Source organism: Protopterus annectens, chromosome 7.part1, assembly GCF_019279795.1.
Source record: "Protopterus annectens isolate FY-2018-M chromosome 7.part1, PAN1.0, whole genome shotgun sequence".
Classification (NCBI taxonomy): Eukaryota; Metazoa; Chordata; order Ceratodontiformes; family Protopteridae; genus Protopterus; species Protopterus annectens.
In genome coordinates, this window is record NC_056740.1 from 507,102,725 (window position 1) to 507,120,262 (window position 17,538).

General features: G+C 36.8%; 1 protein-coding gene across 1 annotated transcript in view; it reads left to right on the top strand.

Moving 5' to 3' along the window:
* Nucleotides 1–17,538, top strand: part of LOC122807607 — a 1,864,409-nt gene that overhangs the window by 128,406 nt on the left and 1,718,465 nt on the right. The window contains exon 3 of the mRNA XM_044078518.1: nucleotides 6,236–6,335. Within this exon, the coding sequence (XP_043934453.1) occupies nucleotides 6,236–6,335 (100 nt within the window). The remainder of the gene's footprint in view (nucleotides 1–6,235; nucleotides 6,336–17,538) is intronic.

The window sequence follows — 17,538 nt, forward strand, 5'->3', positions numbered from 1 at the left end:
TGTATAACATTATAGTTTAGTTTTGGTTAAACAATGCATAAAGTTTAATATTACTCACTGAGGAATACTTATTTTATTTTATTTCACATTGTTTATACAGTTGTTAACCAGGAAATCCTGTTGTATACACACATTTCTTTCCACGGGCAACCCTGGTGCACTGTTTGGCCAACTGACTTACTTAGAGACACACAATAGACAAATCAACTGTCCACTGGTTTTGTTCTTCTTTCGACTTTCTTTTCCCAGTTAGGGGTTGCCACAGCGGAACTCCAGTTTGCTAATGATTGGCAGTAGATTTTTACGGTGCCGAGGTGCCAGGTTGAAGCCCAGCCTTCAACAAAGGCACGCTCATTTATGCATGTCTTTCGAATGCCACTCGACCGCAGGGAGGACATGCAGACTCCACACAGAAGGCGCTGCAGCCAAGAATCGAATGGGAGAACCTATTGCTGCACGGCGACAACTCTACCGCTGCACCACCGCAGCATATTTTGTAAAATGCCTCTGATTTTGCCTGACATTTTTTTTGCCCTTTAACCCATAATGTTTTTGATCTTCTGGTAAATCACTAAGCATCACAGTCAGTCAGTCGTGCCAGATGTTAGAATTTTCTACTTCTTATTGTTCATAAGACACATATTGATGCAGAAGCTGTTGTGCAATTAACCTCTTAAACGAATTAGAGTAATATTTAAAAATTGCTCCTGATTTTGGGTCTTTGTCCCTCATTACTTTTGGCTTTGTCTAGAATTCTTGAGCTAAGAAGTTGAGATACATGATGCAAATGGGTGGTGGAAAGAACCAAATTCTGTACACTAGCTACAAACTGCATGCTTTACCACTCTGCAGTAATTGCTGGACTAAAGAAATAGAACTTTCTAGGTTGTAGTAAAGAAGGCTTGATTGTTAAGATAATGGCTTAAAATGCAAAGTTGTGGACCTCTTATTTGGAAAATGCTTTTTATTAAAATAATATCGAATCCAAAAGTTAAAATATGTGGATCTGGGTAACTCAGTACTGTGTTCATTGGTGCCATCTTGCAGTAGGAGGAGTGTAGTTCAAGATCCCAGTCTTCAGGGTTTGGTATTACTCACGCCATTCTCCATCCCATTCTGATGTCATAAGGTAACTAACTGTTCTCTAAGAGAAAGAAATCTAATGGGTATGAGATGAAATTCACTGCCCTAGTCTACCCTGTCCTATCCCATTGCACCTTCCCCCCTATTGCTCACTTTACTCCTTCTACAGCCAACCAGATTCAACCACTTCTCTTTACTACATCCCTGTTTCTTCCCATCCTGCTAGTAATTGCATCTACTGAAAATATTTTCTCTACCTTACATCATCCCAGTTGAATATTCTACCTCTAATCAAATAGTTGTCACCTCTTCAGACAAATAACATCCCCACTAAAAATCCTCAAAAAATCTACCCATTCCTCCAAAGGAACCAATCAACCAATCCTATGCAGTTATGTTTTGCCTTTTCATTATACCCATTTTGTGCACCCTAAACCAACTCTCCACTTTTTACCCTACTTACCCTAAAAGCAGCCCATGTTTGTTTGAGCAATGGTTCTTCTTATCAGACCCTGCATCCTCCCCAAATTATCAATAATACTCTTTTTCCATAAAAAAAAATATCAGTATAACATACAGCCCAAAAGTATTGCTGATAGATTTCATAAAACAGTCACATTCCACAACTTAACAGCAACCAAATGTAAGGACCTCCCACCTCATTGCACTGAGCATAAATAATGGATTGGATTGCATTGAAGACTGGATGTTTTAATACAACCCTGACTTGATTGGCATTAGAAAAACTATGATAATCAATGATCTGCACTTCAATATTTCTTAACCAATACTTACATAACTTCTTCTTTAACAATAGGCCCAACTCTAAACATGGTGGAGATATCACGATTCTAATCAGAAAAAAAAAAACTTAAACTAAATTCCCAATTTAAAGACATCAAATAGAACCTAACAAAACAAAGACTTCACTTTGTGTTGTACCTTAAAAGTCCTTTGATGGATAATCATGGCTGAAGTACATGGGCATGCATGTACTTCAGCCTCATGGCCTCTGAATGCCTTGGACTTTTTATTTTCTATAACTCTTTGTTAGAGCATTCAGGCCAGTAAAGCAAAACCCACTCAGCTGTGGACATGACATGTTTCACCCTTTTTTCTGAGCTCATTATTAACACATAAGTGAATAGTTTAGCCATTATCTAAAAACACTCCGCTTTAACCAAAACTTTATGTCTATAACATTTGAGTGACTAAAAAATTGCCCCAATAATGAACAAAACAGAAAGAAAAAAATCACACAACAAAATCTCATAGACAAAAACTTGAAAAAGACCCTGGAAAATAAAAAAAAAAAAAAACTTGACTGTGTGTAATATTTTAAACTCATTTGACAGAAGTCGATAAGAAACATGCAAATTACCCTATAAGGACATAGAAGTGTTTCAGTCACATACCTTCTGAGTACTCCTGAATTTTTATTTTTATTTTTATAAGTCTTTGTTAAGGCATTCAGCCCAATAGTAATATACTTTTTCTGAACAAAATGAAGCTTTTTAACTTTAGCCCAAATATCATAGGTTTATAGGTTCATAGGTAGGTACTAGGCTATTGGCCCTTGGGCCTATATAAGCTTAGCCAAACGGTACCCTGGCTTTTGACAACCAAGAAAATTATTTTCCTGTGCCCCTGTCAAGCAGAGCCACAGAAGTAATCCCTGGGGTGAATTTCCTATCTCCCATCCAATCATAAAGATTTTTCTTGAAGAGTGCTAATGAGGAGCTTTGTTTGATATAGATAGGTAGTTTGTTCCAGAGTATGGGAAGTCTCTGGGACAGGAATCTATCCCTCCAGCATGTTCTGTTCATTGTGGTGACAAGGTTTAGATCCCTAGGAGCATGTCCAACATCTCTTGGTTTTCTAGTATGCTTTTTAACTGAACCTGAAGAGTTTAGTCAAGCAACAGTGTCACCTCACCAGGTTCCTGTAGAATCATAACTGACATTCCCCAGGGGTCAATCCTAGGTCCTGTTCTTTTCTTTTTATTTATAAATTATATACCTTCTCCACACCCTCATTCAATATCACTCTTTATGCAGATGTCATTATCCATTGCAGAACATGGGTCTATATTATTAACTCAAACATCCAGAATAGCGAATACAACTCTGTTGACACATAAACGATTATCTACAAATTCAGTGAACTACCAAACCATCGAACCTGAAGATATCGAACGTGTTTGTTGGCCAGCAGTGTGATCGTGAGGATGAGGAAATCTATCCTTTTCTCCACTGTAGTGCAGTCTCGGAGTTGGTATATTTAAGTAGGGGGGGGTTGGGGGCACAGCCACCCACATGGGGGATGCAACGTCTGTTAATATAGTTTTATTTAGTTGGGTTTGACTTACCTGAATGGTGCTTTTGATGACGTAATGCATTCAATGTCTTCGTTTTTGATGGTCTGGTAATTTGTTTGATTTGCGGATCGACATTTATGTGTCGACGGAGTTCTATTCGCTTTTCTGAATGTTTGAGTTAATAATATAGACCTGCAGAACATCACTATTTCAACTCTTCAAAAATCATAACTAAAGGTCTTTAATGCCTACTTAAATGGTCAGTGAATAACCTGTAAACCATCAGCTATTCAAAAACTGCAGTTATGACTCTTAGCATACAGCAAAAACATTTATTTCTCTATACTCTTTATCACTGTCACTCTCAACAGTACTCTCGTCAGTAATACAGCAAACCTCCTATTAGAAATACAACAATACTCTCCAATCAGTAATACAGCAATTCTCCTCCATATATACTACATCACTATTACCCTATCAGTACAATACTTCCCAATAAGTAGTCCAAAAATACTACTCCATGAGTAATGCAGAAATACACCCATGTAAGTAATACAGACATACAAATACATGGGATTTAGGCTTCACCCCATTGCCTTCTGTCGCTCCCATATAAAAATTGCTGTCAAGAAAATAATCACCTAAGTTAAGGCAAGTTATTCCATTTCCAACCATCTTAACCCAGAAGCCAGAAAGGCACTAACAAAAAAAAATTGCTAATCCCTAAACTAGAGTGTACATTCCCCATTTTTAATCTTCACTCATCCCATAACAAATGGCTTATTCAAACATATATGAATGCTGCATGCACATTTATCAACTTCTGAGAAGACATAAATGCTATTCTATACTGCAAAAAACAACATCGCTTTTACCTAAATTTTCCTTCAAACGTCTATGTGAACCCTACTTCCCATTTAATGTTGTAGATTGCAAGTCAAACTTACACATACTTTGCAGTGAAGACAATCATACTATCTCCCATATCCATCCTCCTTTCAAACTTGTTCTAACCAAATGGAGTTTTAATAAATTTGCCGTTCTAACTGGAATTGACTACCACTAAATATTTGACAAAAAACTGAGTAGAAGACCTTCTGAAAAAAGCTTATTGCCACCTAAAGGAGACTTACAAATGCTCATGCAGTAATGACAATGGCTAATACCTTTTCATCCTACCTCCCAAAGCAGTCTACTCCTTCACTTTCTCAATTTTTGGAGTCTTCTGCAGCACAAATCTCTTGCAACTGATTTAACCCTGTAAATACTTTGGAGGGGGTCTTTACATGTGTTCTCCTCTTTAATATTGCCACTACCACCAAACCTTCCTATCTTCTTTCACTCCTTCCTGTATAATCTCTTTCTTTTCATTCTCACCTCCAGTTGGTACCATACACCTGTAGTTTCTTTTCTGCCTACACAATCACCTGAACACAATTATAGATTTCCAAAAGATTTCAACTTTTGCTTATTGTCGACTCAGTTTGTCCATTGAGGGTTCTTGGTTTATTTCTGTTATTTTTTGGATTCCCTCTTGTGGGCATGGCTGAAGGCTTTGATCATAGTTTGGAGCTGGATTGTATACCTGCTACTATGGACAATAATGGCTTGGATCATTTTCCGAAGTTTTTGTGCTTGGAGAATAATCCGCTTTTATAATACTGGTGCATAGATATAGACTTGGAGGCTGTTTCACTATCCTCAGACACTGCTGCTTCCAAAGAGGTTTTAAGGGAGCTTGAAAATGATTTGTACAAATTGAAATGCTTGCAGTGGCGCTGTTTACCCTTAGAGGTGTGTTTGTTCCATCAGGTAGTACCAAGAGGGCTGAGGATTGTGAAAATGCTGACTTATGGTGGGTTTTATACTGATTTATTACAGAAATGGTAACAATCGAACCTTAAGCATAGATTCAGTTACATACGCTTGTTAATAGATTTTTTCAAACCTCATAAATGAGAACTTATAGATACCATTGAGCTGAAAAAAACAGAAGATATTAAGTGGCTCATCTAAGAAGGTTTGTCTTGCAGGATATTGGGCAATGTGGCAGCCTATGAGAGTCAGCTGAAAGCACAGAAAACCAAGAAACTGGGAAGGGATTTATTAGACTTTAAACAATTTGATGTCCTGGTTTTGTAGTAGTTTGGTCTGAAGAAGCACCTGTGTGTGCAAAAGCTCTTACCTTTGTATGTTTATTAAACAGTGATTTTATATATTTTATTGTTACCTTTATTTTGCTTCTGGTGACGCTTTTTCTTTATACAATTACAGATAATTTCATATGCAAACAATTTAAGTGTTCTATATTTAACACTATAATATTTTGAATATACAATAATTGAACTGTCAGTATTTTGTATTTGAAATGTTATTGTACTATGTTGCTACTTTGATTACTAGCTCTGTAAGTGTTCTTACAGTCATGTTATGGTTCATAACTGTCTTAAACAAGCCCACATAACTGTTCAGCAGATTTTAAACAGATAAACAAAATAATACACATTCCATGAATACATAACCATGAATATTAATAAACTCTTTACATGGTCAGACTAAATAAGTGTTCATTTATATTCCTTTTTATTAAATCTCAGGCAGGCTTTTTCATGAAAAATACATGTTCTACAGCACGCTATGTATAAACCAGATAAATGACATCAGTTTATGAAAGTGTGCTGCATTTCTTGACTGCATTCTATACAGTCATTAATATATAATCTAAACATAATGCATTGATTTAATCAGCTAATTAAAAATAAGTATTTTAATGGATTAATTTGAGTATGTTTGCATTTGTTTATTTTGTTAAAATATATTATTTTTCTTGAATAGAAAAACTCAATAGTTACGTCATTCTGAAAGTGAAAAATGCAAGAAATACTACTGCAGCTAGGCAAGGATGTGAACCGTGCTGGGAGCAGGACTACATGTTGTAAGTATTATTGGTTGTTATACAAAATTAAGAAAGGATATATTCATTAACAATGACCATTTATGTACTGTATAGTGCAGACAAAATGGCTCGCTAATGAAATGTTGTCACTCAAAATTACAAGTGATAAAAAGATGAAAAAAAAACACTGAAAACCCAGGAAAACAGCAAATCTCAAAGATCATTCTTCTCCTATAAACTTCTTTTTGCAAGGCAGCAAGCCCCCCTGCACATCCCATTGTGAGACAAAATCCCCACTCCCCCAAACTTATATATACTAATTCTGAGATTGCCACATCTGAGAGAAAAGGGAATAATCTGAGAAATGGCCATCTTGGACCTAGTATACGTAAGAGTATTTATCGGCATTTCAGTCACCATGTTTTGGGACTCACTTCAGCAGGTCCCAACATTTCAAATAGTTACCAAACAAAACACTTGTTCAGCAATGATGTAAACGTTCCCTCACAAATTGTTAGAATTTGCTGCATGTGTACGGGCTGTTTATGAGAATGCATAATGCAATTAATGAATAATGTAATGTAATTATGTAAGGTTTAAAAATAATTCTGAAGTCTTACATATATAAATAGCCGGAAAAGTAAGAATACTTGCTGTTAAAAAAAAGGTTCATTTGCAGAGTGAAGGAAGTGTTATGCAGCAGGCCATTGAGAGGGAAATCAGATGGACTAGATTCCGAAAGACCTTGTGGTAACCATTTCCAATTCAGACAAATCTGTATCATGCCATTTTAGAATGAAGGCGTGTAGCACCATGAGGGATTTTCCCTGCATCCATGCTCAATGCTAATGAAGCATTCCATAGGAGCTTTCTATGTCAATTAGCCATGTGTTCTCCCCTCGAAATGCTTGTAGTAAGGAGTTTATGCAGCTCAGTGATTCAGAGAATCACTCAGCAATGTAAACTAGCATGGTTGCTTGCACTGAGGATGACAACTAAACCATTTCCAATTCACACACAGCTCTACCATGCCATTTTAGTATGAAGGTGTGTAGCACCATGGGTGATTGTCCATGCATCCATGTTAAATGCTAATGAACCATGCCATGAGAACATCCTATGTCAATTAGCCATGTGCTCTCCCCTGGAAATACCTGCAGTAAGGAGTTTATGCAGCTGAGTGATTCAGAGAATCACCCAGCAGTGTAAAGTAGCATGGCAGCTTGCACTGAGGAGCACAACAAAAAGCTCCTATTCATCCATTGCAGTAGAGGTAACTACTGGAGCTTTTAGTAAACAGGTAGCACTGGGAATGTATTTGTGTATATGTGTATGTGTGGGGCTACATGTGTGTGTGTATGTGTGAGTGTGTTTCTGACTGGGAGCTCAGAATAGGGGGAGTTTGTTGGGGTATGGTAGGTTTTTGTGTGTGTGTGTGTGTGTGTGTGTGTGTGTGTGTGTGTGTATGAGTGTATTTTTGCTTCTGTATGCATGAATGTGTGAATGTGTGTTCGCGGGGGGGGGGGGGGCTGTGTCATACCTCTACATGGTCCTAGACTAACAAGCAAATCCTGCAACACTGGTGTGTGTGTGTGTGTGGGGGGGGGGCAGTAGATACAAGGGGTAGCTCTTTTTACAGGGTGTCTTAAAGGCACTTAAAAATATAAGGACAAAAAAAGTTTTAGTGCACAAAAAGCATGGTATTTTCAGTGTGCCTTAAAGGAATTTATAAAAAGAAAAGGCTATACAGCATGAAGTACATAGTTTAGGGGGAACACTAGATCATACCTGTCAACATCTTAGAGCAAGAAATCTGGACAGAACCATTAATAAAAGTGGGACAAAGGCCCAAAAATAGGGACAATTTTCAAGTGGTGCACTTACAAACTTTTAAAGCTGATAGAATAACTGGTTTTGCATTAGCATGAATTTTCTGAAAGGTATGAAGTCTGAAACTCAAATGTCTGTCATTATTGTCTAACTTCAGTCTTGAATGAGTTGCCACTAATTTTGATCTACGATTATTTTATGACGTAAATAGAACAAAATGCTTACTCACTTAGAGAACATTATTTAACTATATCAGACACATTTGGATGTACGATTATTTTATGACGTAAATAGAACAAAATGTTTATTTATTTAGAGAATACTATTTAATTACATCAGATAAAGAAAATACAATGTATATCATGGGTTTAAACTAGAGGGGTTGTTGCTTTAACAACTCGTCAGTCACAGAGTTTTGTCTGATTGGTCAGTGCATTATGTGTAAACTATTTGAATTTGTGTCATTTAGAACTTTACTGTTTGTCTGAAGAAGTCCGGATATTATCTGGACGAAAAGCGCTTTACACTTTATGGTTTTTTACTTGTTTTACTTGAGCCATTCTTGTTCGAAAATAAATCCAGTGGAATGCCTTCTCTTTGGTTGCGAATCAGTGCTTGTTTGTTCTTAGATATTGTAAAACATTGTCTAATTAAAAAAAAGTAAAGTAACAGGGGGGAAAGGGTTTTAAACCTGGCACCCATGCCACAAGGAACAGCAACAGCAGTAATGACTGTACTAACCCATCAATTAGTACTACAAAGGTTGTTGTTTATATAACAAGAAGTATGAAACACTAGTCCCTGACATTAGTCAATGCATGTAACATGTTGTCTAATATGAGAGGTAAGAGAGCTATAACAGGCAACAGCAAGAAAGTCCTGCAAAATCAGGGACAGGTAGTTGAGAGGAATGGATGTGTGCTTGTGGGTGGGAGGCTTTGGGACAAAGCCAGGAAGAACACTAGTTGGTACCAGGGAGAATATCTAAATTATTACTTGGATTCACTTCAATACTTAATAGTGTAACAGGCTAGTATGACAATGCACTTTAAATCACCGAGAAGAATGACACTCTAATGTCTGGCATTACTGACTTACTGTAAGAATCGGTGATTTATGAGGGCAGGGTTACAAACATAAGATGAGACATAAGTCATCAGGAATGTTCTATCAACTCATGGATGGGTAAGAGGTAGGTCAGAGAGTCTGTATGTGTATGTGTGTTTCGGAATGTGTGTATGTGTGTGGGAGACTGAATGTGAGGTATATGTGCCAAAGCAATGTATGGGCACCCAATATCAACTACCAAATTAAAGGGCTAATTTGTACTAGCAGCAGTTAAAGGCATTTCAGAAACATACAAATTAGCTAGTAATAAGGTCTTTCCTTACTGTGGCATTTTTGCCACAGCTCTTACCATGAGCATTGGGGTTCCTTCTCAATCCATAAGGAGGTTTATTAAAAACATAGGCTGTAGGGCCAGATATGAATATCAAAAATGCAATGCTGCTAAAACAATATTTTCAATCAATTTTCTTAGAAAGGCGAGTATAATACAAATAAAAAAATAAGAAAATACTGATTGAGGCACTGCTTAACATATTAAATAAAATTGTGATTTAACTTCTGAAAGTAAAAAAAAAAGAACTTGACAATAGGGCTTGTTGGGATTCTCCTAAGTAACTGCAGACAATAAAGGGTATAGCTGTGTTTGTTCCCTCTCAAAACTTTGAAGGAATCCAGAAGACTGAAGGAATATTTGCAGTTCACCCTTTGCAAGAAGAGATTTAAAACTGATTATTGTGACCTCAGTGGTAAGGTAAATTATAACCGGGGAAAAGACATAGACAAAACATTTTAAGATTTTTCCAATGAATTTGTGAGAGTGCCACAAAATATGGCAGCTCATTGCGTCTGCACAGTGATGTGCAATGAATCAGCTCGTGAAATAAGACCATGAAGGAGTGCATACCTATTTCAAGGCCAGAAAACATCCCTCTAGGTTAGTTCTCAAAAACAGTAAATGCATTAATAAAAATAAACAAAACAGTTCTGATCATGCAGAGCCAGTGTTCACACTGCTGGATGGGTAAATTATTTTCTACATGCAGAGACACTAGTAATAAGAGAGACAAAGGTAAAATAAAGCTACAGCAAAACTGATCTACAACATTGTCTGTAATTAAGTTCTGTACTAGGGTGAGCCCCTGTGTGAAATCATAGAGAGTCTGAAGATAATGCCTTATAGGAAACTGTGATGAATATGTAAAGTGCCATACAAAAAGCCAATCAAACATACTGCTAAGGCGATTATCCCCAGATAGTGAGGTAACCTGGGTCATGCTATAAAAAACAATATTGACGAGTGGATGAGAAACAAAGTTTACTTCGGGGATCACTTCAGTGGCTCTGCTGGACAGAGGCACAGGGAACTAATCTTAGGGGGCGGCGAAAGCCAACACATTCTGGCTAGGCTTATAAATGCCTTCGGGCAGATAGCCTAGTACCTACCTATCTATTACAGTGTTTTGCAAATCATAATGGGTACTGGCTTTTAATCTCTATATAAATTATATTAATGATACCATATGTACATGCAAATCACATTGAGAAGCTGGTTGCACAATTTCATGGCAACAGAATATCTATAGAAACAAGCATTGCTATAAATAGTCTTAATCAAGAGAGCACAACTTATCTTATTCAAAACAAATATTTCGGGGCCAAAAGTTAACATCTTCCTGGCAGTTAAACTATATTTAACCATTTCTTATGAAATTTAGCTCCTCTGTTTCTGTTGTTATACATAACCCATTCTGGCCAAGACTAAATGTGTCTTTCGTAAAAAGTTAGGCATAAATTATAAATTAAATAAATACTTAATAACTGCTTGCTGTGAATTACAAATGTAGCATGCAGATGCTACGTTTAAAAAAGATTTTTTTTTCTCCTCAGTTCACTTAGAGTTGAGGGGTAGGTGCCAAATTAGGTGATGGCACTGGGCATCAGAAAAGCTAGCCCCCCATCTGTTAGAAGCCATCTATCTATCAGCAGGTTATAAGGAAGTAGCACTATGCTGGACTTATTTGGGCTGTTTTGTAGATCCTCATTACAAGTATTTAGACACATGAACTGCTCCTTCCAGAGGCCAATCATTTCCTTAAAAAACTCCTGGGCTTTTCTTACCTCAATTATCCATGGTACTTCAGGTGGCAGATCGACTATATAGAAGGTGGCGGTTCTTACTTTGCTCTTTTGTACATCTCCTTCCACACTGTTCCAGTGTCAGATAACATTTACTTTTCACCGGCAATATTCCCTGTCCCTTGTTTTTATTTTGTGCAGATGCACACACATATGGGCAAACTGTGCAGACTCGTATTCCCTTTCTCTTGTTTTTATTTTGTAAAGTTTGCTGATATGTGTTTGCATCTGCCACTTAAAGCATATAGTCTGAGATGTGCTTACCAAATAGCTGGCCCACTGATACCATTTCACAGGTAAAGCCATGTCCTTCCAATGGTCAGTACTAGAATGATTGCTTTACATGTCCTTAGTACTGTGCAGCTGTAGCAATACTGATGGTTTTGCTTTATCTTGTGTGAATTTTAGGCTGTATTGCATGTTATTAGCGCTTGGTGATGTTAACCTACTTCTTTCTCTTTCTGAGTAGCTTCACGTTTCACTTTCCGGGTAGTACTGTATTGAGGGGATTCCAAAGTCAGAAAGGCCTAAGGCAAATACCCTGTTTTACTACCCCCTTAACCTGATCTTGATAGTCCCCTATCTAGCCATAACTTGGGCCATATGGACAAGGGTAAATACAATATAATTATATACATCTATATGGCCAGTTTAGAATATCTGGCAAACCAGCTTGTTTTTAAAAGGTGGAGAAAAATCAGAGTACACAGAAAAAAAGAAAAGGTATAAATGTGTGTATAACATGTAGGCTCCACACTAACAGTGACTGGAGCTCAATAATGAGCAAAGGACCCCGGGGTCATGAAACAGATAAAGCAGTTTGATGCCATGTTATTATATCTCACTGTGGCATGAGTCCTATTATTACATATAAAAACTCTTTGGTTGTTGACAGTAAAGTTAAAATGTAAAGAGCAAACTGTCAATGGAACATCAACATCTGATGAAGTGCTGATTAAATTGAATGAAAGCACTAAAAATTAGCTGTCGGTGTTTCTTTTTATGTCCTATTATTACATACAGACCTAGTTGTTTGTCATTACTTACATATTTTATACAAGCTATGAACAGATACAGTCTTCTGGTGTAGAATTTTGTGTACCTCTTTTACTTTTTTATTATTATTCTTTACTTACCTGATGGCGGACTAAGCTCACTAGACACAATTGTCCTTTTTCAGTAGCAACCCAGGATAACTATCTAATTAAGTGACTTACTCAGAGTCACACAAACCCTGTATCTTGGGCGCTGGAAGCAAGTTATTACCAGCTCAGAGCTTTAGTTCATGGTGCTATTTGCCAGTAATTTTCATCATTCTGATATTATTTTGTATGGTTAGTTTAGCCATAACAGAATTTTTCTACTGTGAGTCATAATGTAACAGCTGACAGAGGCTACAAAAGACAAAATAAACCAAAGGCTTGACCAAAAAAAAAGAAAAAAAAACACTAAGGGCACTTCATGCGGTGCCTTCACCTTCCACACCCACTTTCTGACCCTGTGGTCACATAACCATATTGAAAATAGGAAATTCCAAAACCTTGAGTCATTGACAGTGTACTAATAGAAAATATGCCAAAAGTAATTTCAGTGGGAAACTGCAATCAATGAGTTGTAACTAGAGGAATTGAACTCTTTGTGTTACAACATCATCTACTTTCCATTTAACTAAGTGCATTAAAGCTGTCAGAACTAGCTTGTGCAGATAATAGAAAGGTATTCTGATTTAATATAGGGAAGTTAATAGGCTCAAAGGTGTATACTAGGTTAATAGCCACAAAGGCATTCATAAGCTTAGTCCTGCAACCCAAAAGTGTCCCATGAGTTTTTGTATCTCAGACATTTATATAAGGGGTGTATGTTAGTTGGTACGTGATTTACTGACAGACTCTGTCCATCAGTGACATGCTCCAGACCAGAGATGAATTTCTGATTTCCCATTCACTAGTCTAGGTTACACTTGAATAGGGTTAAGGATGGACTTTGCTTCACATGGATGGGGAGCCAATTCAGGAGAATCAGAATGCTTTGAAAAATGTGTCTGTCTGTCCAACATGTCCTAGTTTAGGTTGCAAGCAAAGTCTGGGTCCTTAAATCTAATCCTGATACTATTCATTTTCCTAATGTGCAAAACATTTCTCAGAGTGGGATCCAAGGAGGACTTGTATGCCACATATAGACTGCATTTCAGCAGTCTGTAGGAAACAGAGTATAGAGACACGGCTTTGAGCTAATCCACATAGGATATTGCCTGTATGCCTTGCATTCTTTTTGTAAGGATACGTAGCAAAGGGGGTATTATACTCAATGGTGGGACCGATGGGGGATGAATACAGTGGCATGATTCAAAGGTTCATATGTAGGTACAAGGCTAGCTGCCCTTGTTGGCCATTTTAAGCCTAGTCAATTTTCCTTTCAAAGGTTAGAATCACACTCTTTACCTTGTGTCTGTGAGGTAACCATCTTAACCATTATACCAATCCCAACCACAAAACAATCCATACTGGTTCATAGATGATTTCTAGCCTATGACCCCAGGGGTATCTTTTTAAGCCTAGCCATTTTTCTGAACCTGAGAATCAAAGCCCATACTTTTATGTCTGTGAGGTAAACACCTTAACCATTAAGACTACTCCTAACCCTTGGATCTAGATGCCATGCCCTTACTTATACATTGAGCAATACAGAATGATTTCCTTGCTACCTTGGACACATTTTGGTTGAAGGCTAGACTACTATCTACAAGTGTAGCCAAATATCTGACTACTGAGTCAATTCAATTCTTAGGGGTGTTTTGTCGATGATGTACTTTCCAGGGTTTTTTCAGGCTTGAGCTGAAAAACTTCACACTGAAATCTAAATAATCTTAGGACATGTTACTTATTAGTACATTTCAGTATTAGTTAACTAATCAATCATGAATGTCCTCATACCAAGTATCTGAAAAAAATGCAATCAATGAGTTTATCAGTATTCTGACATAAAGGAAAACCATCTGCTGTCTAAAAAGGTTTTTTTTTTCCATAGTTTTCTTCTCTACCTTACCAAAAATTCTTTGAAGCTGTATTTCTTCACAGCTACTTCAACAACCGAGGAAAGTCAAGCTCCTCTCAAGTACACAGTGTGGCTTTTGACCTACCCATGGTGGTGATACTATCCTTCTGGATGCTGTAGAGTTCATCCTTGATGAATTATACCAAGGCTAAATTGTTGGATCAGTCTTACTGGAGCGCCCCAAAACATTTATAACATTGAAAAATACAATACTTCTCATTCCGTTAGTAGCTATCTGGTAGATAGAATGCTATTATCTCACATATACTGCTAGTTTCTGTAGAAGTCTCTCAAAGGTCATAGGTTCGTAGTTCATAGGTACTTACTCACCTACTAATTGTTGAGTTTCTTTGGAAGCCTATCCATGCATTCCCAAGAATTTTTTTTAATCTTTATATTTCAGGTATGAATAATGTAGATCCCTTGTACTTTAGATGTGAATAATCTAGAGCCAGTCAGACTTTTACATTTTATCCCTATCCATAAGAGACAAGGGTACTAAACTAGTGGTTAACTTGGATTTTCTCATCCATTCAGCTAAAGTATGCTTGAACAGAAATTATGCTTGAACAGAGTAAAAGATGAACTTTGCTTTAAGTGGAGTGAAGATGATTCGAAAGAAGTGGTATTCTCTATGATTAAAATCCGTTCCTCCAATATGCTCTCTTTATGTTTCAGAAGACATTAAGTACTCTTGAGTTGGCATTTATGCCCCTTTTGAACTTGAAAAACCAAACGAACAACTAAAGAATGAAGCACGAGTGCAGGCTGAGTGGAAGGAATAAATGAAATTTAATTGAGCCCTTTCATCACAATTAAAATGACTTCTTCAGAATGACCAAGTCGAACAAAGCCACATCATAAATACTTATCATTAATTGGTATAATTAGCATACTTAATTATACCCGTCAGAGGTTAAAATTTAAAAAAACACAGACTCCCTAAAATACTATTTGCAAAACTTGTATGTGTACATCTATATATATACCCCGTATGGTGAAAAAATGTAAATATTAAACAACATAAATACCCGCTCTTAATGCAAAACATGTAGGCATATATAAAAAATTAGAAGAATTAGAAAAGAATAAATACATGATAGTTGTAATTAGAAAAAAAAAATAAATATTATAATAGTTATAATCAACTTCTAATTCAATGTCCATGTATATTGGACTATAATACTAAAAATAAAAATCTGCTTTTAATTTCAAAAAGCTGGTAAGCGAAACTACTTCATTCAACCCTGGGGTATTGATGGCATTTACCCTTTACTGCCATAACAACTCTTTAAATTCGAGAAACAAGTCAATGGGACCCCCTCTTTCATCCCTCGTAAGTTGCTTTAATACAATAAACTTAAATTGATGACCTGGATAACTATTGATTTGTTTGGCAAGTGCATTGTTTAAATTACCGTTCCCAATATCATACATGTGCTGGTATATGCGTGTTCTAAATGCATTTTCTGTTTTTCCTATATAAAAACTTGAACACATCTGGCATATAGCAGCATACACTACACACTTGGTACCAAAATTGTGTTTCTGTTGAAATCTAACCCATCCATGTCCCTTTATAAAAGCTTTTTCACCTTTTAATACATACTTGCACTGAGTGCAGTGCCCACACTTGGTCATCCTACCAGGTACATACTTGTCATTCTTATATTTATTTTTTTCTAGTACATTTTTAACAGTGGTATCCTTTTTGTAGATAACTATAGGAACCTTGCCTACTCTACTTTGGATGGCCTCATCACAGGTAAGAATATACCAATTTTTAAAAATGATGTCCTTAACCAAGGGGAAGTGTGGAGCGTAAGTAAGAACTAGACCATGATTGTAACATCCGTGATGGTCAGTTGTCAGTCCACTGTTGTCTAATAGAGCACACATTCTGGAAATATCAAGTCCAAGTAATGGATAAAAATGTCCTTCTATTCTCTTGTTAGTTACTTCTTCAAGTATTGGTATCACAAATTCCTCGGGATAGGCTCTAGTTGTCAACATACCCAATAAAACATCCCTTTCCTTTAGAAATTCATCAAATTTGCTTATCATGCAGGCAAGTCTAACCCCCTGACCCTTTACTAACAAATGCTTTTGATGCAGGGGGTGCCCGCTCTCGAAATGCAAAAGGGAGTTCGAGTATGTAGGCTTTCTGAAGATAGTGGAAGAAAATGTGTGATCACTGTATTCTTTACTGATTTTGATATCCAAGTAACTGATATAGTCAGAGTGTGTGTCCATGGTGAATTGCAAAAAAGAAGTACACATCAATAGTTATCCAGGTCATCAATTTAAGTTCATTGTGTTAGAGCAACTTACGGGGGATGAAAGAGGGGATCCCATTGACTTGTTGCTCGAATTTAAAGAGTTGTTATGGCAGTTGAGGGTAAATGCCATCAATACCCCAGGGTTGAATGAAGTAGTTTTACTTGCCAGCTTTTTGAAATTAAAAGCAGATTTTTATTTTTAGTATTATAGTCCAACATACATGGACATCGAATTAGAAGTTGACTATAACTATTATGTATTTATTATTTTTTTTCTAATTACAACTATTATGTATTTATTCTTTTCCAACTTCCGCGGTGGTGCAGTGGTAGCATTGTTACCTCACAGCAAGAGGTTCTCCCGTTTGATTCTCGGCTTGGGTTGGGAGTGCCTTCTGTGTGAAGTCTGCATGTCCTCCCCACGGTCGAGTGGGTGTTCAAAAGACATGCGTTCAATGGGCGTGCCTTCGTTGAAGGTTGGGCATTGGGCTGGCAACTCAGCACCATAAAAACCAACTGCCAATCATTAGCAGACCGGAGTTCCACTGTGGCGACCCCTAACCAGGAAAAGCCGAAAGACAAACAACAGCATGTATTTATTCTTTTCCAATTCTTCTAATTTTTTATATATGCCCATGTTTTGCATTAAGAGCTGGTATATATTTTGTTTAATATTTACGGTTTTTCACCATATGGGGATTATGCTGTATTTATATAGATGTACACATACAAGTTTTGCAAATAGTATTTTAGAGAGTCTGTGTTTTTTTAAATTTTAACTTCTGATGTATAATTAAGTATGCTAATTATACCAATTAATGTTAAGTATTTAAGATATGGCTTTATTCGACTTAGTCATTCTGAAGAAGTCATTG